Source organism: Coregonus clupeaformis, chromosome 14 (genome assembly GCF_020615455.1).
Source record: "Coregonus clupeaformis isolate EN_2021a chromosome 14, ASM2061545v1, whole genome shotgun sequence".
NCBI classification, from domain to species: Eukaryota; Metazoa; Chordata; class Actinopteri; order Salmoniformes; family Salmonidae; genus Coregonus; species Coregonus clupeaformis.
This window is the reverse complement of record NC_059205.1, coordinates 18,265,972-18,288,004: the sequence shown is the minus strand read 5'-3', so window position 1 is coordinate 18,288,004 and position 22,033 is coordinate 18,265,972. Positions and strand designations below refer to the sequence as shown.

Sequence of the window (22,033 nt, the reverse complement as noted above, 5' to 3'; positions counted from 1 at the left end):
ACAATGAGTTAAACAAAGCTTCAGAAATATTGCTTTTAAACACGTTTTGCTCGATTCAAAGTGAATGAATTAACAAATACTTAGAGTGAAAAAAGCTATGTGAGCCACAGTGTGTTCCCAAAAATGCCCTCAGGGAATCTGACTTTTGAGATGAATAATGTTTTTGTTTTTTTGTTTTTTATGGGGGGAGGGGGGTAGCTGTTTTTTGGCGGGAATACAGTTTACATTAATAGATCATTTTAGGTCTGTGTATATGGCTATGCCATTGGGGAAAGTATTTTTGCTGTAGCTGACAAATTAAAGCTAATGTGTTTCCCTTTTGGAAGTGTTAAAGGTCCAATGCAGCTATTTTTATCTCCATATGTGTCACGCCCTGGCTCTGGGGACTCTTACATGTTGAGCCAGGGTGTTAGTTTCTATGTTTAGTGTTCTATGTTCATGTTCTAGTTCATGTGTTTCTATGTTGGCCGGGGTGGTTCCCAATCAGAGGCAGCTGTTGCTTGTTGTCTCTGATTGGGAACCATACTTAGGCAGCCTGTTTTGCACTTGTCATTTTTGGGATCTTGTTCCGGAGAGGTTTGTGTTTTGTTAACCTTAGGACTTCACGTATCGTTTTGTTGTTTTGTATATTTTGTAAAGTACTCATTAAAAGATGTACGCATATCACGCTGCGCCTTGGTCCGGTTCATGTAACGATCGTGACAGAAGATCCCACCAATTAAGGACCAAGCAGCGTGTCCAGGAGCAAACGCCGGAGGTAACGCTAGTGGATGTCCTCCTCGGTTGGGGGAAGATCACAGAGGAGGAGGCCGTCCGCTACCGGAGGGCGATGAGGGAGGATGTCCAGGCAGGAGAGGAGAAGCGGCGCCAACCGGGCCGGCGTCGGACAGGCGAGAGGCAACCCCAATAATTTTTTTTGGGGGGGCACACGGCATGGACGACGGGGCTGCTGGAGGCAGCTACAGGGCGAGTTTGTGGACTAGGAGAGGAGGCCACCAGGTTACGGGGGCCATTGGTCAGGAGGGAGAAGGAGAGTGTGGAGGCACGGCGAGAGGAACTGAGTAGGCAGCAGAGGGAGCGGAGGTTTATGAGGAAACCCAGTCCCGCTCCTCGCACCAAGCAAGTGGTGTGTGTCACCAGTCCGGTCCGGCCCGTTCCTGATTCCCGCACAAGGCCAGTGGTGTGTGTTCCCAGTACGGTCAGGCCCGTTCCTGCTCCCCGCACTAAGTTAGTGGTGCGTGTTCCCAGACCGGCCCGACCCGTTCCCGCTCCCCGCACTAAGTTAGTGGTGCGTGTTCCCAGTCCGGCCCGACCCGTTCCTGCTCCCCGCACTAAGTTAGTGGTGCGTGTTCCCAGTACGGCCCAACCCGTTCCTGCTCCCCGCACTAAGTTAGTGGTGCGTGTTCCCAGTCCGGCCCAACCCGTTCCTGCTCCCCGCACTAAGTTAGTGGTGCGTGTTCCCAGTCCGGCCCGGCCTGTTCCTGCCCCTCGCACCAAGCCTGTGGTGCGCGTCGCCAGCCCAGCCCGGCCTGTTCCTGCTCCCCGCACCAAGGCAGTGGTGCGCGTCGCCAGTCCGGTCCGGCCTTTTCCTGCTCCCCGCACCAAGGCAGTGGTGCGCGTCGTCAGCCCGGTCCGGCCTGTTCCTGCTCCCCGCACCAAGCCAGTGGTGCGCGTCGTCAGCCCGGTCCGGCCCGTTCCTGCTCCCCGCACCAAGCCAGTGGTACGCGTTATCAGCCCGGTCCGGCCCATTCCTGCTCCCCGCACCAAGCCAGTGGTGCGCGTCGTCAGTCCGGCACAGCCCGTGCCTGTTCCACCGGTGCCTGGTCAGGTACCGGTCAGCTGCTCCACACCGGAGCCTAAGCAATCCGCTCCACCGATGTCCAGCTCCAGCCAGCGGGGCCAGACCAGACCAGGGGCGCTACGGAGGGGTAGCTAGAGAGTGGTGGCCTCAGAGGCGGAATGCCCACCCGGCCCCTCCCCTGTTGGGTTTAGTTGGCGCGGTCGCAGTCCGCGCCTTTGGGGGGGGGGGGGGTACTGTCACGCCCTGGCTCTGGGGACTCTTATATGTTGAGCCAGGGTGTTAGTTTCTATGTTTAGTGTTCTATGTTCATGTGTTTCTATGTTGGCCGGGGTGGTTCCCAATCAGAGGCAGCTGTTGCTTGTTGTCTCTGATTGGGGACCATACTTAGGCAGCCTGTTTTGCACTTGTCATTTGTGGGATCTTGTTCCGGAGAGGTTTGTGTTTTGTTAACCTTAGGACTTCACGTATCATTTTGTATATTTTGTAAAGTACTCATTAAAAGATGTACGCATTTCACGCTGCGCCTTGGTCCGGTTCATGTAACGATCGTGACAATATGAAATAATTTCTGGGTAACAATTAAGTACCTTACTATGATTGTTTTCAATTAAAATGCCATCTACCGAAGCGCCCACTCCATCACCGTCAACTACTTCCCCTTTGACTTGCAGAACTTCACCATGGTCTTCCAGTGTGGGCATAATACACACTCCCAGAAAATCCAAAACATCCCCTTAGCTAAGACATACCCCCAACCTCTTCAGTGATTGCAGATATGAAGAGGATACGGGTAATGCCTCCACCTGGCCTGCCAATGAGCACACAGTAATTTAAACCACAATATGAGGAAGACCAAGTTGGTCAACGTGATAGACAGCTTACTGGTAGGTAAGGTCTGTGTTTTTTGCATTCATCCGCCTGATCCTAATAATAACTTTTAAAAAGGCCAAGAAAATAACAGTTTAAGAAAGGAAGGTACTTTAATATTCAGCGTAATTCACTGTCTTTCTTCAATCTCTCCCTGTCAGCCAGGCCAGGGACAATACTCCTAACAAACATGCTAATGTCCCCTTTCAGCCTGCTGTCTTGTAAACAGTAATGGATGACTGTACAGATGGATGTCTGTGTCTCCCCTGTGTTCAGTTCCCAGACCGACAACACTAACGAGATAGAACTAGTTCTCACAGAGGAGGACAACCAGCCTGTGGAGTGGGTGGTGATCGACCCCGAGGCTTTTACAGGTAGTAACCCTACGCCTTAAACACCTTGATTGATGTGTTCTTTTGTGAGGGTATGAAAAATAGAAGAAACATGAAGGAACAGAGGATAACACGAGGGCATTATACAACACGACAATGAATATTCATGAAATCCTCAATAAACGTTCAATCCACTGTGGGTTCTGTTCCCTAAAAACAAATACAAAGCTCTCTCGTTCTCTCTCTTTTTCTAACCAGAATTGGATAATTTTCTAAGCAGCATATCTGGAAGCCATGACACTATTCATATTAACTCTAGCTCTCTACTGTTGCCAGAGAATGAGGAGTGGATCATTAAGCACAGGCCTGCTAAGAAGCTTATCAACCAGCTCTTCACTAAAGATGAGTTAGAGTACCAGGAAGTGGTGTTCTTCCTGATCCTCCATCAACTGACTGACTCTCTCTGTGGTTGTGGGGGTCAGAAGTGCATCGTGTCCATCATGATCCTCCTGGCCCAGACTGTCTTCCTCATCCTCATAGCCAAGAAGGTTCCAGAAACCTCCCATGCTGTTCCTCTTATCGGAAAGTAAAACCACTTTAACCACAGACATCCTTTAAAATGTGTTATTGTATGTAGTATTATTGATGTTGTGAACCTGGATTGTCTCAATGGCTTCTGATAATATAAAGGTGAATATGTCTTTGCAGGTACCTGCTGTTTGTAATGTCTGTGACCACCATCGTAGCAATGAACTGAGTCATCATGTTGAAAGTGTCTCTATGGACCCCCAATACCAACCTGGTCTCAGAGCATTTTGTATTATTCTGTACGTAAATCGTAGACACTCCATTTAGTATGATATGTTACGTTTCGTATGGTATTTATTAATTTGTGTATGTCCATCAGGCATTTCGAATATGTTACGTATTACAATTCGCATTATATGTTATACTTTGCTAAACGTACAATATGTTATGAATTTACAAAATGTACGATATGTTACAAATTCTAGCTAGAAGGCTAATATCGGCTATCTGGCTAACGTTAGCTAGGCTAGGGGTTAGGGTTAATGTTAGGATTAAGTTTAGGAGTTAGGTTCAAGGGTTAAGGTCAGGGTTAGGGGAAGGGTTAGCTAAAAGGGTTACGGTTAGGGTTAGGGGAAGGGAAAGCTAACATGCTAAGTAGTTGAAAAGTAGCTAAAAAGTAGTAAGTAGTAGAAAAGTTTCTAATTAGCTAAAATGCTTAAGTTGTCCGTGATGCGATTCGAACTCGCAACCTTTGGGTTGCTAGACATTCACGTTGTACGCCCACCCATTCACCCTGACCCACGACCTTAAGTAACCATCTGTCTTTATGTACTCATACCAAACGTGACATATCATACTAATTAGTGTCCCGGATTTACTTTACTATGTTACGCCTAGTCTATGAGACCAGGCTGCCAAATCACACATCATGACAATAAAGTCAGGAAGGTAAGACTGTAAGACTGTGATCAGCAAGTTTGACAAAAGCTTTCTGCCTCAAATGTGGTTTTACATGGGCCTCTGCATTACGAGATGGCTTGTTGTTAGGCCATAAAGGAAAGTTTGGCTGCTCTGGTGGTGTTGACCTTTGACCCTCGGCCTTGTTGACCTCAGGTCCTGCTGAACATCCTGCCTCGGCTGCTGAGGATGCAGATGCGACCGTGGATGCCGTATGAGGACTGTGACGTCAGTGATGGAACCAGTAATGGTCACGGTCACAGTACCAACGGAGGGCGTAACATATTTCTAGTCCTCTGCCGGCGCCGCAGCTCCCTGGGACTCATCACTAAAGCGGAGGAATACACCATGAATACAGCCCGGTCGGAACTCGTGTTTTCCAGGCTCAGAGAGCGGGACGGCCTGATGAAATATGCACTGGAGAAGATCCGTGAGTTGGGTTATTAGGATATTTACATGGGGAATATGGGGAATTGATGGGAATTTTTGGTTACACTGTACTTACCCTACACTTACGGTTAAGGCTAGGGTTAGGGTTGAACCAGGATGTTGACATGAAGCTAAGGTTAGGGTTAAGGTTAGCGCTAGGGTTAGGGTTACTGCTGTAAGTACAGTGTAACAATGAGTAATTACAATACTTGTTACACTGTACTGACAGGAATAATTACACATTAATAAGGACAGTGTAATGTAAAAAGTTAACACATTTTCAATCTTAGTTGCAAGAAAATTGCAAGAAATGTGTATAGGTTGATTCCTTGTCACTATAGCTCTCTGTTTGACATTTGACCCTAGATATTGGTCTGGAGGGGGGTACATCCCAGGAATTGGGGGCCAGCCTGGCCTAGGCTTCACCGGAGGTGCGCCAGTGTTTAGCATCCTGCAAACAAATTGCAGAGAGTACCCAGCAACAAAATTACTTAGAGAGTGTGAGTCTCCCCAAAGTGTTGCACCCACCTAGGTGATGCATGGCTGCCATTTTGTGCCAGAAGATGTTTCACTCTGTAATACCGTTAACTCTCTCATTATTGAAAGGAAACTTCTTACGAAAACTTTGATTTCCCAACATTTAGAGTGATTGTCCACTTCTTAGTGTCCCCTCTGACCTGTCCCTCTGATGTCACCCACAGGAGAACAAGGAGTGGTTCCTGGTTGGCCGGGTGATTGACAGAGTGTGCTTCATCACCATGGCGCTGTCGTTCCTCATGGGTACCATTGGAATCTTCCTGACGGGGCATTTCAACCAGCCGCCATCCGTGTCTTTCCCTAGTGATACCAGTAAGTGCCTTCCTCCGTTAGGGAATAACATCACCAATCCCTCTGGGAATGACACTGGAGCAAATCTACTGGGGTGACACTGTATGAAGGGGCATGACATGTCCATGAACAAGGAGGCATGAAATGAATGGGGTTTAGCACAGGTTTTTTGGGCTAGAGAATGCTTTGAAAGATCTATGGTTATGTATGCACTGGTGGTCTGAGACTGAAACTAAACCATGTGGGTCTGTCATAGGTTTTGCAGTCTATGAGTTTGCTCATTCACTGAGATAAGAAGGGATACGCTTGACCATATGCACTGATGCCTTATATGGTAGAAGCATGATATGTGTGATTCAGAGATATTACCACTGAGTAATATGCAAAACATTTATCACACTGTCATGTGTACTTACTTTAAGGCAACCATCATCTATCATGTTTTTTGTAAGATGGTTGACTATTATTATTATTATTATTTTATGTGTTGATCATACAGTGTTTTTTCAACAAAAGGTATATCAACTTTTTGTGATAGGGGCCATGTTCACACTTCCAACAACATAATTTCTAGAAATCAGCCAAATCTCCATGTAAGGATCAATGCTGTTCATCATAACCAAATGCCAACCAATCACATTTTGGGTTGTACAAATTCTGGAGGCATGGAGAGAGATGGGGATGTCTCCCTATAGCCCCTCTCTCACACAGCTATCCCCCGATTCTCTCCTGTCCCACTCACCCCCACCGCCCACCCCCTCTCCCAGAAGCAGGATCTCAATTACATGGGTGAGTGATGCCTTTCTGTCCTAACAAAGGGAAGATCCGGCTGGTTGGGATGGAAACTGGAGTGGGGGGGGGGAGTCAGAGAGACCAGTGGGGTGAGAACCCCCCCCCCACACACATAGAGACAGACACACACACACTGCATGCACTCCCACACAATACAACCACACACATTTGTGAGCATAACAAACCCAAGGGTGGTGACACACAAACACACACACACACCCACATATACACACCCACACGCACTTGAATGCTAGATAGAAGCCTACTTCACCCATCCCTTTTTCAAAAACCCCAGATGCTTGCCTGCTAGACACTAACTTCAGTCAAGAGATGCCAGGGAGCGGACCTCAGATGGTAAGAGCTTGACAAATGGCAACATTTGTTTAAAAAACATACAATAGATTGAAGTAAGTGAGTAATTGTAAACCACCAATACTGTACATACTTTGTTGTTATGTAACTTATCATGAAAATAATGTAGTTGTATGGAGGAATTGTTTTTTCTTTACCAGGTGAGGAGAAAGACAGACATAGAGAGGCTGTTTCTCCATTGAATAGTATTGAACACTTGTTCCTTCTGGAGCTGAGTACACAGAGCATTCAAATAGAGTGTGTCACCACTACTCTTAAAGGAACAACTGTGCAATATGCTACACTTTGCTGTGAGTACATGGGGTCAGACTATGTGCAGTAGGTTTTAGACATGGGTTAGATACAAGGTAAACAGCTCGTATACCTGTGTAGTTAGACTGTAATTACTCTAGTAGCAACAGCAGCAATACCTTAATCCTATGTTGTTACTAGAGTAGCTACGGTGTAACGTCATAGGTTTGAGAAACACGTAATGTAAAGAGCAACTTAAAGTGTTACCAAATACGAATCAACAGTGGTATGTTACCATAGAGTTGAGTGTCTGAACCAGAGGTATTGTAGATTGTGACAGGTTTTCAATAGGAGATGGATGTAGTGGTTTCAGTGATGCTGTGATGTGAATATGAAATAGCCAGGAGCTGGCCACTGTGTTGCTTCCACTTGTCTCCAGTGAGCTGAGATTGTTCTGGTGCCAGGGATGTGTCGACTGCGGAGTAAGAGGCAGACACATGTTTAAAGACATTTGTCTTTTATTGTTTATTTTTGGGTCTAATCCTTTGGATTGTTTGAGAACCTGATCTAATGTGCAGATAATTGGGGTTACTATTGTGATAAAGTGAGTGATAGACAAGAATGCTCCATTATTATTGTGCTAATTCTGGGAGCCCATGGCCCAGATAGCACTCTGCACCTGCTTTAAAACTAAACACATGAACTAAAACCGAATAAATTACATTTGATGAACCTGTCATTGGCTTCAGACAGTACCAGGGTTGGGGTAAATTCCATCTCAATTCCAGTCAATTCTGAAAGTAAACCAAATTCCAATTCCAATATTTCCTAATTGAAGAGCATTGAAGGAAGACAACTGGAATTTGAATTTCAGTGTACTTCCTGAATTGAGAGTTTACTGGAATTCAAATGTAATTGACCCATAGAGAATGATAGAGTCTATGAGATATGTCTCCCGAGTGGCGCAGTGGTCTAAGGCACTGCATCGCAGTGCTAGCTGTGCCACTAGAGATCCTGGTTCGAATCCAGGCTCTGTCGTAGCCGGCCGTGACCGGGAGACCCATGGGGCGGCGCACAATTGGCCCAGTGTCGTCCAGGGTAGGGGAGGGAATGGCCGGCAGGGATGTTGGTAGAGCATGGCGTTTGCAACGTCAGGGTTGTGGGTTCGATTCCTGCGGGGGGCCAGTATGAAAAATAAAATATGTATGCACTCACTAACTGTAAGTCGCTCTGGATAAGAGCGTCTGCTAAATGACTAAAATGTAAAATGTATAGAGGACTCTTTTTTTGGCATCTGTGAGCACACAGGCAGCACCCTTGAGACCATCTCCATTTTAAGTAGTCAATTTTCCTATTCTACTACTTCTATTAGAAACTGAAAGGGTTCATGCTGCCACATGGAGTGTGTTGTTTGAGCAGGTATAAATTAATTGGCTGGTCCCTCCTGATGAACCGGATGGAATGATGTGATCCTTCCTTAACCCATTAGAAGTCCCACCCAGTTGACTACTTAAAAATGGTGAAAGTCCTCAATGGTGCTGCCCATGCTAAAATGGGCTTTTGGGCACTAGAGTCCTCTATCTATCTCTATAAATTAACCCCATCCTTGAACAGTACTTCCTGTCATTACTTCCTGCTTCCTGTCCCAGACTATGTCGGCAGTGACCGCCCAGCCCCTCCCCTTCGGCTGTCTGGAGAGAGAGAAGCACATCGAGAGTCTCTTCAGAGCCTTCCACAGTCGAAGGAGGCCCTCTGCCGATCCCCAGGGTTTGCCTGGCTCCCTACCCCACCACGGGCCACCTGACCTGGGCTCAGAGGACCAGCGGCTGGGCCTAGGCCCTGGAGATCCGGGGGGTAAAGGGGAGAATGGCCACGTGAGGCCCAGGGCTTCTGGAGGGCCAGAGACAGCAGGACAGGAGGGCCTGGCTCTCCTGGACACAGTCAGCCAACTACATATCACAGCCAGGCCAGAGCTGCAAGGTTAGTGCAACTTCATGTGTGAAATATACAGTTACATCAGAGTAAAGAATGATTTTCTGCTAACAATTTGCCCAATGATACTATCATACACTGTATGATGTGTATATTAGTGATAGTCCCTTTGACCTGGTCGTGTCATGCTGCTGTGTTCCAGGTCCTCAATGTGTGTCCCGCAGGACCTACAGCATTGCCACCGTGGACAGCAGTGAGCAGCTCTTTGTGGCTGTAGAAGGTACAAAGTAATAACAGTAACATCCAGGCATAACACTTATAGATCCTGCATGTGTCTGCAGCCAGACAGAGCTGTGGCCATAGAATAGAATAGTATCTATAGAATATAATATAACTTTATTGCCCATCCAGGATGGACATTCTTCTAGTTACCATATCGTTATTGAGACTGGGCCCTGTGTCTCTCCTTCTCAGAGAGTTCCTGTATGTGTCTGCAGTGCTGCGGCCCGGCCCGGTCCTGCTCCCTACAAGGTTTTGACCGCCAGGCCCGCCAGGTCTTCCTGTTTGAAAAACCCCTCAGGGTGGACGCGTGCTGCCTTGGCTGCTGCTTGATGGAAATTAGGGTCTACACCCCCGAACGGCAGCTCTTAGGGAGCATACAACAGAGGTATGTCTAGTCTGAAATCAACCTCCAACCTCTACCTCTCTCCCAGAATATTTCTCACATTTATCCCTACTCCCACTCACTCCAGAATCAAAACGCTGCAACGGACAACGAAAAGAGTGCTTCTTAATGTTCAGATGGTCCCTCCATTTCAGACTGTTTCTTCTTTTTTGGGCCTAATGTATACGACCCAGGACTGTAAATAGAATGGGTGGTGCTCCTCTCTCCTCACTCCCCACTCCCACCCAATCTCCAGGGAGGCTAAACTGGGGGGAGTTAGCACATAGCACAGCTGTCTGGATGGATGGAGCCAGGCTAGCCTATGTTGCTGGTGTCCTGGGTGGGGAGGAATGTGGCTTTATTCTTACTGGGAAAAACAGCTTGTGTCTGGCGGCTGCGCCTCTTGTTTTCCCTCATTACATCACCGTTTCCACACCACTCAATCAAAATGGTGGCTGATTTAGTGGAAAATATGGAAAAGACTGTAGGCCTAGTTATGTTTGACCAAATGCCCAACCTCTCTCTTGCGTTCCCTCGCTCTCTCTCTGAAATGCCGACCCTCTCTCTCCCAAGTCTTTCTCCAGGGTCAAATGAGGTCTCCTTTGTGTGTTTAGTTAGTAGAGCTTGCAGACAAGGCCACCAGAATCACTGTATCCAATTAACAGAGCTCAGAGCAAAGTAGAAGTTTAAATTAGATCTGTGTTGTATCTCTATTCTACAGTCTGGAGGGGTCACCCTGGTAGGCCTCTTATGACACCAAGTGGACAATGGTCTCAGTGGTGCAATGCAATAGAAAACTGGCCAGCTGAAACCTTGATCATCCAACCAACCAATCAACCCAGGCTAGGAAATACAAAACAACAAGAACACCCACCACCCAGGATTGGTCTCTTATCAGCGTCTGTGAGTGAGTGCAGGAGTGGTTGTGTGTATGGAGGGAGGTGTGTATGTTCACCTGTTGTACCTGTTAACAGATGGAGTATGTTCACCCCTCTCCTGGAAGTGTGTGATTCCGATGGAACCTCCACTATAAGAATCCAGGGATCCTGCTGCCCCTGCCGATGCCTCTCTAACCAAGAATTCCAGGTCATTATCATTTCAGGACATTACCACCCATTATCTATGACTTTGATTGGTCGGTTATTTGGTTGATTATCATATTATTTAATTCATTTCAGAATCATTATTTCATTAGGTAATTTATGCCATATGCAAATGTAAATATCTGTTTCACCACTTACATTCTACTGTATGCATTTTTATCTCTGTCAAACATCAGGTGGTCTCAGCCATCGGTGAGAAAATTGGCTCCATATGGAAGAAATGGCCTGGGTTTAACGAAGAATGCAACATGGATCATGAATACTTTGGGTTAGAGGGTGAGTCATCCTTCGGTTACACCCGAAGCCATATAGCTTTATCTTGGCTTAATAGCTTTACCTTCAAAACAAATAGAAGTATCTACTGTTCGAGAACACTGCAAAAAACCCTCTCCTCCTAAAACCGCTCAATCCTGCAGTTCCACAGGATATGACATCACAGACCAAACTTCTTCTGCTGGCGGCCACGTTCCTACTGGTAAGCATGTAGGGAAACTCTCCCACAACCCCCCAGATAGGCTACTGTGGGAATCAATGAACACAATGTGAACCTAACCTGGGTGCGCAAACTCTGTCCTCCCTACATTGACCCTTCCACCCCCATCTCTCTCTCTCATTCTCTCCCTCTCTCTTTAGAATTACATGTTCTTCGAGATGAGCTGAACTGGCACCAGTCAATCAGAGATAAGCAAATTGAGGTAATCAAAAGTGGACCATGAGAACTGCAGAGGCCAAACGATCATCGGCGAGTTTCACAGCTTCGCTCGATGCCACACCGCAGCATCGTCAGAGAGAGAACACATGGACAGTTGTTTGGGGGAGGGGTGCAACTGTTAGCGACACCAGAAATGTACTAGTCTGCATATCATGACCTCCTTTCCATTATTTTCACAAGTCATTTAGTTGTCCTAGTAGAAGAGATACATTAAATCAAACTTAATTGATACCTTGCATTGGCTTATGCTCCCATCACAACCATTTGACTGACTGACAATCAGTTCATGCTTTCTTTGTTTGGAAAGATACATGTTTCCACCGGTGACATCACAGAATAGAACACTGAAGCCATTGGTTAGCAGCAGATGCATAATCAACATTTATTGCTATAATCCATCAGGTGTATATCCATCAGACAGTACTTTCCTCGTTTTGACAGACACCCTTTTTCCAGCACCACCCACCCAATCCTAGGCAGTATATCAACAGGGAGGAGATAGAAGGAGCACCAAGCTCTGACCTAGGACCAGTTTCTGTTCTGTAGCACTAAATGGTGAGGGGGTCAGATGAGCTGATTCCAGGTCAGTGTTCAGGGACTCCTTCTACCTGGGGGAAATATCACAGCAGGGCCACCATTCTAGCCTGGTCCCAGATCTGTTTGTCAAGCCAAACTGTTTTGCATGTCAATTCCATAAGGAGTTGGCAAGAGAGCAGAAACAGACTGGCATCCAGGCTACCACCAACACTGGAGAGATGATGTTATGTCACAGATAACATTGTTACAACATTGTTACAACATTATTACAGTGTTGTTCAAGTTGTAATGTTTTGTCCATCTTCACTGTGGGAACTTGAAAGGCATTTTGAATGTTTAATCTGGGTTGGGTCAGGCTCGAGGCCAGGCACAGTGATATAGGCAGCTAGGTAGTCCATTCTAAAGAGGCCGTTTCACGTTACCCGCAGTCCCCCTTTAGGATGGTCCCCATCCTTTGGGTTGAAAACATCCTGGTCAAAGGTAAAGAAGTTCTTGATTCTCGTTAAGTAAATAGATTTCTCAAAAGGACATAGTTTTTTTCTAGAAATATATTTTTGTACGCAATAATAGTTCTAGTTTAAATGACTAGAGGCATTGTAGTTAAAATACTGCACTATAATAAAATAACTTCCACCTGCAACCCTGTTTAGTTTCAGAGTTAAAAAAAAAACGGATACATTTTCTCTGCTGTACATTTAAAACTCTACCAGAGGGAACTGTGATTGTGCTACACAATGATGAATATACTGTATATACCTATTTATAGCAAGGGTTTGGTTTTAACATTTAATATTCTGTTAGAAGATTCTTCTGTCAACAGTCATTGGCCAAATCACCAAATGCTTGTCGCACAGTCTCCCTCTGTTGGCAGATCAGGGACAGTGTAGCTTGGAGAAAAAATACATCCACTGAGGTTTCATTCATCTCTGACTAACAGGCAGATAAAAAGCCCCAACCAACCGACAGCTTGGTTCCTTGTTCCGTACAGTGGATTTTCTTTTTCAGTTAAGTTCGAATGGGTTCCATGAGCCATAGAAAGGAAGGAATGCTCTTTGTGCCACTGTCCTCCATCTCTTTATCTCGCTCTCTTTCTCTCCCTCTATCTCTCTCGCTGTCGCCATGTAAAACAGTACTGATCCTTAAAAAGGTATTATTCCTCCGGACACCACACACAAATCTAGAGATGTGAGAGAGACAAACATAAACAGTTAGGCTATTGAAACACTCAGTTCCTATAATTGGCTACTAGCGTACTAATACAGTAGTACTGATAATAGTACTGATGATTACTAGTGCCATGATTTCCATGCACAGAGACACAACAGAAGTGAGAACATAAGGCCAGTGTGTGCATGTAGGAATATGAATTAAGACATAGCAGCTCCTACCCTTGGCAGAAACTCAAAGCTTTAGAGACTAGCGACCACCAACAGCGTTCACCAGACCATGGAAGTCCTCCCAGGCCCTGAGAACAGACAGAAGCCCCCAGGTATCACAGACTGTGTTAGCCTACTGAGCTAAAGCCTAGTAGCTCAGGAATTAGCTCAGTGTTTGTGTGTGTGTATTTACTTGATGCTGTCGGTGTGTGTCTTGTACTCCATGATGGTGTTGGGGGGTAGGTTGAGGACCCTACGTAGAGTGTCTCTGATCCGGGTAATGGTGGCCTGGTCACTGGCTGTCTTGTTCCAGATGGAGATGATGTCCTCCTGGAGGAAAGACATGAGGGAAGCCTGGTGTTGGCAACAATAGACACTGGAACAGTGAGTGAGTAAGTGAGTGAGTGAGTGAGTGAGTGAGTGTGTGTTTGTGTGTTTGTGTGTGTTTAGCCGTGTGTGTGTGTGTGTATGTGTGTGTGTGTGCGCATGCGCATGCGTGCCTGTGTGTGTGTTTGCGCTTGCGCGTCTGTCTCTATGTATGTGTGTACCTGGAAGCGTACAGACACCACAGCGCCACAGATCTCCTCCCCCACCATGAACTGTTCCCCCAGCATGGCCAGAATCAGGTTCTCCCAGCAACGAGACGCCAGGCCCTTCCTCAGCCGGATGATCCACTTCCCTCCTAGCTTATTAGCATCGTCCTAGAGAGACACAGAGAGAAAAAAAGACATGGGCATTAAGCAGGAAACAAATGGGTCATAGTCATTAGGGCACACCGAAACAAAACATTTTGCAATGTTTGCTGCCTAATGAATACAACCCTGGTAATGGTATAACACTATGAACAGGTCAAGACAGTGATCTAGGGTTAGTTGAGTGAGCTCATTAAGGTAAGGATAGATCCAAAGAATACAGGAAGCGAGACATCCCACTCCCCCATTTTTTTCTGTTTCAATGAAAGTCAATGAACTAAGTAGACAAGACCTAGCTGCTATTGCATTTGTGTCTATGGGAGAGCTACCCCCTTAAGTAGACAGGAACTGACAATTTTTTTCAATGGTAAACGGCCTGAGTGAACTATCTTCATTTATCCACCATCTTTGCTACCCACCTCCCACATGGGTTTGATACCTTCCTTGAAAAGGTGGAAGTCGCTGTGGCCCGTCAGGTCGCCCGGACGGATCATGTGACTGTAGAAACGCCAGAACTGCTCCACCTGGTGGACCGGAGGACAGATTTAGTCTAGAACCATACTAAACTAGATCAGCAGAGTCTAGAACCTATTTATGAGTCTAGAACCTGCAAAGGTGAAAGGCAAAGAACAATGGTTCCCAATAGGGACTGACCGAGGCGAAGCTGCCGATCTGTTTGATGTTGGATTCGTAGCTCTGGGTGCTGGCAGGCCGGCCGGGGGTGCGTCTGGAGTACCAGAAGGAGTAGTTATACTGGAGGGGGTGCTCTCCTACCCCTGGAACTGCAATCTGACCAACAGAGCAGAGACAGACATGATATGATATGGTCATTTAGCAGGCACTTTTATCCTAACGTGATTCACACTTACAGTGCCTTCAGAAAGTATTCACACCCCTTGACTTTTTCCATATTTTGTTGTGTTACAGCCTGAATAAAAAATGTATTAAATGTATATATTTTTTTATCACTGGCCTACACACAATAGCCCATTATGTCAAAGTGGAATTATATTTTTCGAAATTTTTGCTAATTAATAAAAAATGAAAAGCTGATATGTCTTGAGTCAATAAGTATTAAACCCCTTTGTTATGGCATGCCTAAATCAGTTCAGGAGTAAAAATGTGCTTAACAAGTCACATAATAAGTTGCATGGATTCACTCTGTGCAATAATAGTGTTAAACATAATATTTTTATGACTACCTCATCTCTGTACCCCACACATACAATTATCTGTAAGGTCCCTCAGTCGAGCAGTGAATTTCAAACATAGATTCAACCACAAAGACCAGGGAGGTTTATAAATGCCTTGCAAAGAAGGGCACCTATTGGTAGATGGGTAAAAAACAAACAGACATTGAATATCCCTTTGTGCATGGTGAAGTTATTAATTACACTTTGGATGGTGTATCAATACACCCAGTCACTACAAAGATACTGGCGTCCTTCCTAACTCAGTTGCCGGAGAGGAAGGAAACCACTCAGGGATTTCACCATGAGGCCAATGGTGACTTTAAAACAGTTACAGAGTTTAATGGCTTTGATATGAGAAAACTGAGAACGGATCAACAACATTGTAGTCACTCCACAATACTAACCTAATTGACAGAGTGAAAAGAAGGAAGCATGTACAGAATAAAAATATTCCAAAACATGCATTCTGTTTGCAACAAGGCACTAAAGGCATCTTGCAAAAAATGTAGCAAAGCAGTTAACTTTTTCTCCGGAATACAAAGTGTTATGTTTGGGGCAAATACAATACAACACATTACTGAGTACCACTCTCCATATTTTCAAGCATAGTGGGGGCTGCATCATGTTATGGGTATGCTTGTGGAGTTTTTCAGGATAATAAATAAACGGAATGGAGCTAAGCACAGGCAAAATCCTAGAGTAAAACCTTGTTCAGTCTGCTTTCCACCAGACACTGGGAGATTAATTCACCTTTCAGCAGGACAATAACCTAAAACACAAGGCCAAATCTACACTGGAGTTGCTTACCAAGAAGACAGCGAATGTTCCAAGTTACAGTTTTGACTTAAATCTACTTGAAAATCTTTGGCAACACCGGAAAATGGTTGTTTAGCAATGATCAACAACCAATTTAACAGAGTTTGAAGAATTTTGAAAATAATAATGAGAAAATGTTGCACAATCCAGGTGTGGAATGCTCTTAGAGACTTACCCAGAAAGACTCACAATTGTAATCACTGCCAAAGGTGTTTCTACAAAGTATTGACTCAAGGGTGTGAATACTTATGTAAATGAGATATTTCTGTATTTCATTTTCAATAAATTTGCTAAAATTTCTAAAAACATGTTTTCACTTTGTCATTATGGGGTATTGTGTGTAGATGGGTGAGAGAAAAAATATATTTAATCCATTTGGAATTCAGGCTGTAACACAACAAAATGTGGAATAAGTCAAGGGGTATGAACATTTTCTGAAGGCACGGTAACTCCTCTATTCAGTACACTATATGAGGCAGGAATTGTACTCATAAAGCTTGAAGTTCAGTTATAAACATTGTGCTCCATCCAGGGCCAGATTACCTAAAGGGCACGTGCACTGGGGCCCCCAACCTCCAGGGTCATAAGCAATGGCAAAATGTGTTGAATTGCAGGAAATTTGCTTTAAAACTGTAACATTTCCTCTCAGCTTCATGGCAAAATGTGTAGAATTGCAGGAAATTAGCTTTAAAAATGCAATATTTTCTGTCAGCCTCATGACAAAATGTGTAGAATAGCATTTTAAAACTGCACATTTTTCTCTCTGCCCCATGGCAAAATGTGTTGAAATAGAGGAAGTTAGCTGTTTTAAAAAAAATAAAAAATATGTGACTAGTTTCACAGCGTCACTACTTCACAGGAGAGGCATTCGAACATAAAACATTTATTTTTTATAAAAATGAGTTTTTTGGCAGAAATGCCTTCTGGAACATGTGAACTTTCATGGGCCTTAATAACAAACGTGTATGCCATCTGTAAATACGATTAAAATTGTTAAATTACGAGCCTAGTTGGTTTAGCCACAGAAAAAGACAGGAACCTTCCCGCCATGATTGGCTGAGATAATGGATAGGCTGGAGATGCCGAGAGATGAGTTCGGATTTGTCTGCCATGTAGCACGCTTCTGTCTATAACATGAGCTGCTCACTATGTGTAGGTAATCATTTCTAACGCAGCTTTTTTGAAAAATATCATGAAGAACTGCATAAGTGTTGCTAATGCTCTCCACTTTCTGGAGGACAGAGTTTTGAAATCAGTGGAATTCCCGGTGGAAGCAGAGTATGATAGCTAAGGAGATGGAGAACATTCTGCCGTTTGATTGCAAATAATGCGGAGGGAGTCGAAAAGAGAACACAAAGAAGAATGCTGTTGTATAAAACACTTGTCTCCGGATTACATCTTCAAACTAAGGGCAACCATGGAATCCGTGACAGAGAGGGAGAAGGGTTCATCCATGTATACAGGTAAGAGAGTCTAGCTAGCTACATTTTCAGATATTATACGTTTCTAATTTTGTCAGAAAGTTGTTTTCATTGCAAGTTAAAGCGTTCTGTTAGCTAGCTAGCTAACGTTAGCTGGCTGGCTCGCTAGCTAACGTTACGTGTATGATCTCTGTAGTAATATTATTCGTATCTCAGAGCCATTTGCATTACTAGTTACAGCCTAATGTTAGCTAGCTAGTTGGTTAGCTTTAGCTACCAGCAGATTCATGCAGGGTAGTAACGTTATGAGTTGGGATTATGGTTCATTGTTTAGCTAGCTAGCTAGCTACATGTCTAAACAAAAGACTCCACTATGCAAGTAACCATTTCACTGTACCGTTTACACATACTGTATCCTGTGCATGTTACAAATAAACTTTGATTTTATTTGATATAATGATATAGTGTTAACCAGAGACGGTAATGTGAAGAAAAACATGACCTGCACCAAAGTCAAATTAGGATATAACGATAGGCCAACGAGACAGTGTCCATGTTCTAAAATTCTCCGGTAGAATGCTCTGCTTTTATTTTGTCACACTCAACTGTAAGCTATTTTCTGTAATTCGCTCGCCATTCACTTGTAAATAATGATCTTGTTGTGAGTTTATTTTCCTGTAATAACTAATACTAATTAGCTCAAGCTAAGACGTTGTCAGCTATATGATATGGTTAACGTTAGCTAGCTAACAAGCTAGAAACTAACCAAAACATTGTTTACAAAGTTGCTTTTAGTTGTCTGGTTTGCTAGATTGACATATACTAAATTCATTTTTAAACAGATGGGTTTATTGGTGTTAAAATACACCAGTTATGATATTTTGGATCACCAGGCTGCTGATGTCATGCAGCCTGTCGTTTTTGTGTTTATACTTTTTCATAACGACAACGACAAGTTTGATGTCGGACGACAATAGAATATTCATGATGTCACTGCGACAACTGTCTACAGGCATGTCGATAGACGTAGTATAAACCAACCTTCAGTCTTGAAATCTTTGGTTGTTTAGTCCACTACCGTACTCACTCTGTTTAGCACATGGCCTCACATGTGAATCCTTAAAGAGATGGGTGGGGTTAAGGCTTAAGAGGGTGTGAACGATGGTGAATGGGTGTAGACATAGAAGAGCTCTCCTGTAGGTGTACCAAAACATTCAAGTGCCATTTTCTCAAAAGTGGGGTTACAAGTTAATCCATTTTCAAAGCAGAATTACTTTCCCATTGTTCCTCAACTGTAGTGTACGATATACCAATTTCGAGTTCTGAATCTCTACTTTTATCCAATGTTAAAAACACAATTTCTAATTTTGCTACATAAGACCTTTTCGAGACAGGTCGGTCACATATATATATTTTCTTTTTTGGGTTGTGGGGTGGTGCCCCGGGGCCCCAAATGCAGTAGTCTGGCCCTGGCTCTAACAAACTGTGCCAACACATCTATAATGGATCTAATTTAGAAAGCATAACAAACTATACATACTGTAGCATTATATTTGAGCGACACACACACCTTCTTGGCAATGTTCTGATCATTGTCCTCGTCATTGTCATTTTTTTCCTTCTCACAGTCTTTCTGTGAGCCTTGATCCTGGTCGTGGTCCCCACTGTCATCATCTTTCAGACTGAACACACAGAATCAAAATCAGAATTTCCTTTATTCGCCAGGTGCATTTACATACAACAGGAATTTGACCTGGTGAACTGAATGCAGACTAAATATATAGAGGATAAACAGTATACAGACAGTATATATAGAGGATAAACAGCATAGACAGAATATATAGACGAGAGGAAAGGGAAAGGGGATATCTAGTCAGTGAGGAGAACAAGACCATAAGATACTGTACAGAACCTTGTCAAAAATACAATGGGACATCATGACAAGACTAATCTATCATCCACACAAATTCTGTACTCATACACATAAGCAAAGTATGATATTGAACAGTAATTACTTACAACAATGAAGGTCCTTGTTGAGCATACACTTTGAATAGTCTTATCTAACTAGGTTATTGTAATATATTAGTTACTACACTGAACAAAAATATAAATGCAACATGTAAAGTGATGGTCCCATGTTTCATGAGCTGAAATAAAAGATCCCAGACATTTTCCATACACATAAAAAGCTTATTTCTCTAAAAATGTATGCACATATTTGTTTACATCCCTGTTATTGAGCATTTCTCCTTTGCCAAGATAATCCATCCACCTAACAGGTGTGGCATATCAAGAAGCTGATTAAACAGCATGATAATTACACATGTGCACCTTGTGCTGGGGACAATAAAAGGCTACTCTAAAATGTGCAGTTGTCACGCAATACAATGCCACAGATGTCTCAAGTTCTGAGGGAGCGTGCAATGGGCATGCTGACTGCAGGAATGTCCACCAGAGCTGTTGCCAGAGAATTTAAGGTTAATTTCTCTACGATAATGTCATTTTAGAAAATGTGGCAGTACGTCCAACCAGCCTCACAACTGCAGACCACGTGTAACCGCGCCAGCCCAAGACATCCACATCCGGCTTCTTCACCTGCGAGCCACCCGGACAGCTGATGAAACTGTGGGTTTGCACAACTGAAGAATTTCTACATAAACTGTCAGAAACCTTCTCAGGGAAGCTCATCTGCGTGCTCATTGTCCTCACCAGGGTCTTGACCTGATTGCAGTTCGGCGTCGTAACCGACTTCTATGGGAAAATGCTCACCTTCGATGGCCACTGGCACGCTGGAGAAGTGTGCTCTTCACGGATGAATCCCTGTTTCAACTTTACCAGGCAGATGGCAGACAGCGTGTATGGTGTCGTGTGGGTGAGCGGTTTGCTGATGTCAACGTTGTGAACAGAGTGACCCATGGTGGAGGTGGGGTTATGCTATGGGCAGGCTTAAGCTACGGACAACGAACACAATTGCATTTTATCGATGGCAATTTGAATGCACAGAGATACCGTGATGAGATCCTGAGGCCCATTGTCGTGCCATGCATCCGCCGCCATCACCTCATGTCACAAAGATCTGTACACAACTCCTGGAAGCTGAAAATGTCCCAGTTCTTCTATGGCCTACATACTCACCTGACATGTCACTCATTGAGCATGTTTGGGATTCTCTGGATCGACGTGTACGACAGCGTGTTCCAGTTCCCACCAATATTCAGCAACTTCTCACAGTCATTGAAGAGGAGTGGGACAACATTCCACATGCCTCAATCAATAGCCCGATCAACTCTATGTGAAGGAGAGGTGTCGCGCTGCATGAGGCAAATGGTGGTTACACCAGATACTGACTGGTTCTCATCCACACCCCTACTTTTTTTTTAAAGGTATCTGTGAGAAGTATCTGTGACCAACAGATGCACATCTGTATTCCCAGTCATGTTAAATCCATAGATTAGGGCTTAATGAATTTATTTCAATTTACATTTCCTTATCTGAACTCTAACTCAGTAAAATCTTTGAAATTGTTGCATGTTGCACTTATATTTTTGTTCAGTGTACATGCATTAAGTTATTACATTGTAATAATCACTGTATAAATGTGAATACTATGGTTCACAGTTCTGTCAGCTGAAAGTGATTGGCTTTTCATTGCTTGGTATTTGTGTATAGTAACAGTGTCTTGTCAACATCTCTCACTAGCAATGTGGTCGAATGTGCAGTGTTGACATTTATAAGCATGCACCCGCCAGTGCAACATTGTAGCCTCGCCGGTGGCCACTTTGCAACAGTGGTTGCACCGGGGTTAGAATCTACACATAACACAGCGTTGCTTGTCGCTGTCAACGTTTCCAAGCTGAATAGAGTATTATCATTTGCTAAATAAAAACCTTTCTCCATCTGTCCCTCCTCAAAATAACTAAATGTGATCAGGGGCATGGGGGATAGTTTTAGCCGACTCTGCGCGCACCTGCCCCTGCCTTTCAACCACTTGCATGTCGGGGATTCAGCCACGGCCCGTGGGGCCTCGACGCTAAAAGGGCAATCGCAAGAAGGGGCAAGCATTCCCTAATAAAACGATTGATTCGTTGTCACTATGAATCTTATTATGTGAAATGCGTAACTACGATGGGACATGACAAGCACTCGTGTGACCCCAGTCCCTGCAAGGCATGCAGACCAGATCGGACACACCTCTTTTTCTCCAAGCCACCCACGAGCAAGGCATAGGCCTAATTGCTCAACGAATTTGCATTCACAGCGGAGCGCCCATTGTCCGCGAAATATTCAAAATAGCTTTGATTACTCACGCGTCAAATTTGTTGTTCATTATTCTCTAGGTGGGGTAGGAGTCTTCAGAGTCCGACCACAGCTCCCTGAATTCCGCAGCAACGGAGGCGCGCACGACCGAAACGGGGGATGCGCGCGTAGGCTACAGTATCGTGCGATG

The 22,033-nt window shown here is 44.4% G+C and overlaps 3 protein-coding genes across 3 annotated transcripts; 2 read left to right on the top strand and 1 right to left on the bottom strand.

Moving 5' to 3' along the window:
• Positions 1-2,412: 2,412 nt before the first annotated feature.
• Positions 2,413-5,840, top strand: chrng (cholinergic receptor, nicotinic, gamma; the record flags this gene model as incomplete). The annotated part of the gene is given in 7 exon segments (XM_041896874.1): positions 2,413-2,492; positions 2,945-3,042; positions 3,337-3,586; positions 3,709-3,817; positions 4,642-4,915; positions 5,281-5,414; positions 5,616-5,840. Coding segments are annotated over 7 exon segments (1,170 nt in total), but the record flags the coding sequence as incomplete, so codon positions are not given.
• An 825-nt stretch (positions 5,841-6,665) lies between these two features.
• On the top strand, positions 6,666-11,777 carry LOC121581229 (phospholipid scramblase family member 5). Its single transcript, XM_041896713.2, has 8 exons — positions 6,666-6,888; positions 8,787-9,117; positions 9,272-9,349; positions 9,544-9,736; positions 10,708-10,819; positions 11,013-11,112; positions 11,253-11,311; positions 11,470-11,777. The coding sequence occupies exons 1-8, from the start codon at positions 6,865-6,867 to the stop codon at positions 11,494-11,496; spliced, it is 924 nt and encodes a 307-aa protein (XP_041752647.2). The 5' UTR covers positions 6,666-6,864; the 3' UTR covers positions 11,497-11,777.
• Positions 11,778-11,905: 128 nt separating this feature from the next.
• eif4e2 (eukaryotic translation initiation factor 4E family member 2) lies at positions 11,906-22,028 on the bottom strand. The gene is made up of 8 exons (XM_041896714.2): positions 21,894-22,028; positions 19,154-19,265; positions 14,808-14,942; positions 14,573-14,677; positions 14,010-14,162; positions 13,655-13,791; positions 13,474-13,550; positions 11,906-13,262 (listed from the first exon to the last, which is right to left on the bottom strand). The coding sequence occupies exons 1-7, from the start codon at positions 21,911-21,913 to the stop codon at positions 13,502-13,504; spliced, it is 711 nt and encodes a 236-aa protein (XP_041752648.1). The 5' UTR covers positions 21,914-22,028; the 3' UTR covers positions 11,906-13,262; positions 13,474-13,501.
• Positions 22,029-22,033: the final 5 nt, after the last annotated feature.

Bases quoted from the DNA above. Each gene is read 5' to 3' on its own strand.
- eif4e2 (XM_041896714.2), bottom strand. From the start codon at position 21,913: ATGAACAACAAATTTGACGC. The intron at 19,266-21,893 runs GTGAGTAATCAA...CTGTGTGTTCAG, and splicing joins ATGAACAACAAATTTGACGC to TCTGAAAGATGATGACAGTG. The intron at 14,943-19,153 runs GTGTGTGTGTCG...TCTGTTGGTCAG, and splicing joins ATCAGAACATTGCCAAGAAG to ATTGCAGTTCCAGGGGTAGG.
- LOC121581229 (XM_041896713.2), top strand. From the start codon at position 6,865: ATGCCAGGGAGCGGACCTCAGATG. The intron at 10,820-11,012 runs GTCATTATCATT...GTCAAACATCAG, and splicing joins TCTCTAACCAAGAATTCCAG to GTGGTCTCAGCCATCGGTGA. The intron at 11,312-11,469 runs GTAAGCATGTAG...CTCTCTCTTTAG, and splicing joins TGGCGGCCACGTTCCTACTG to AATTACATGTTCTTCGAGAT.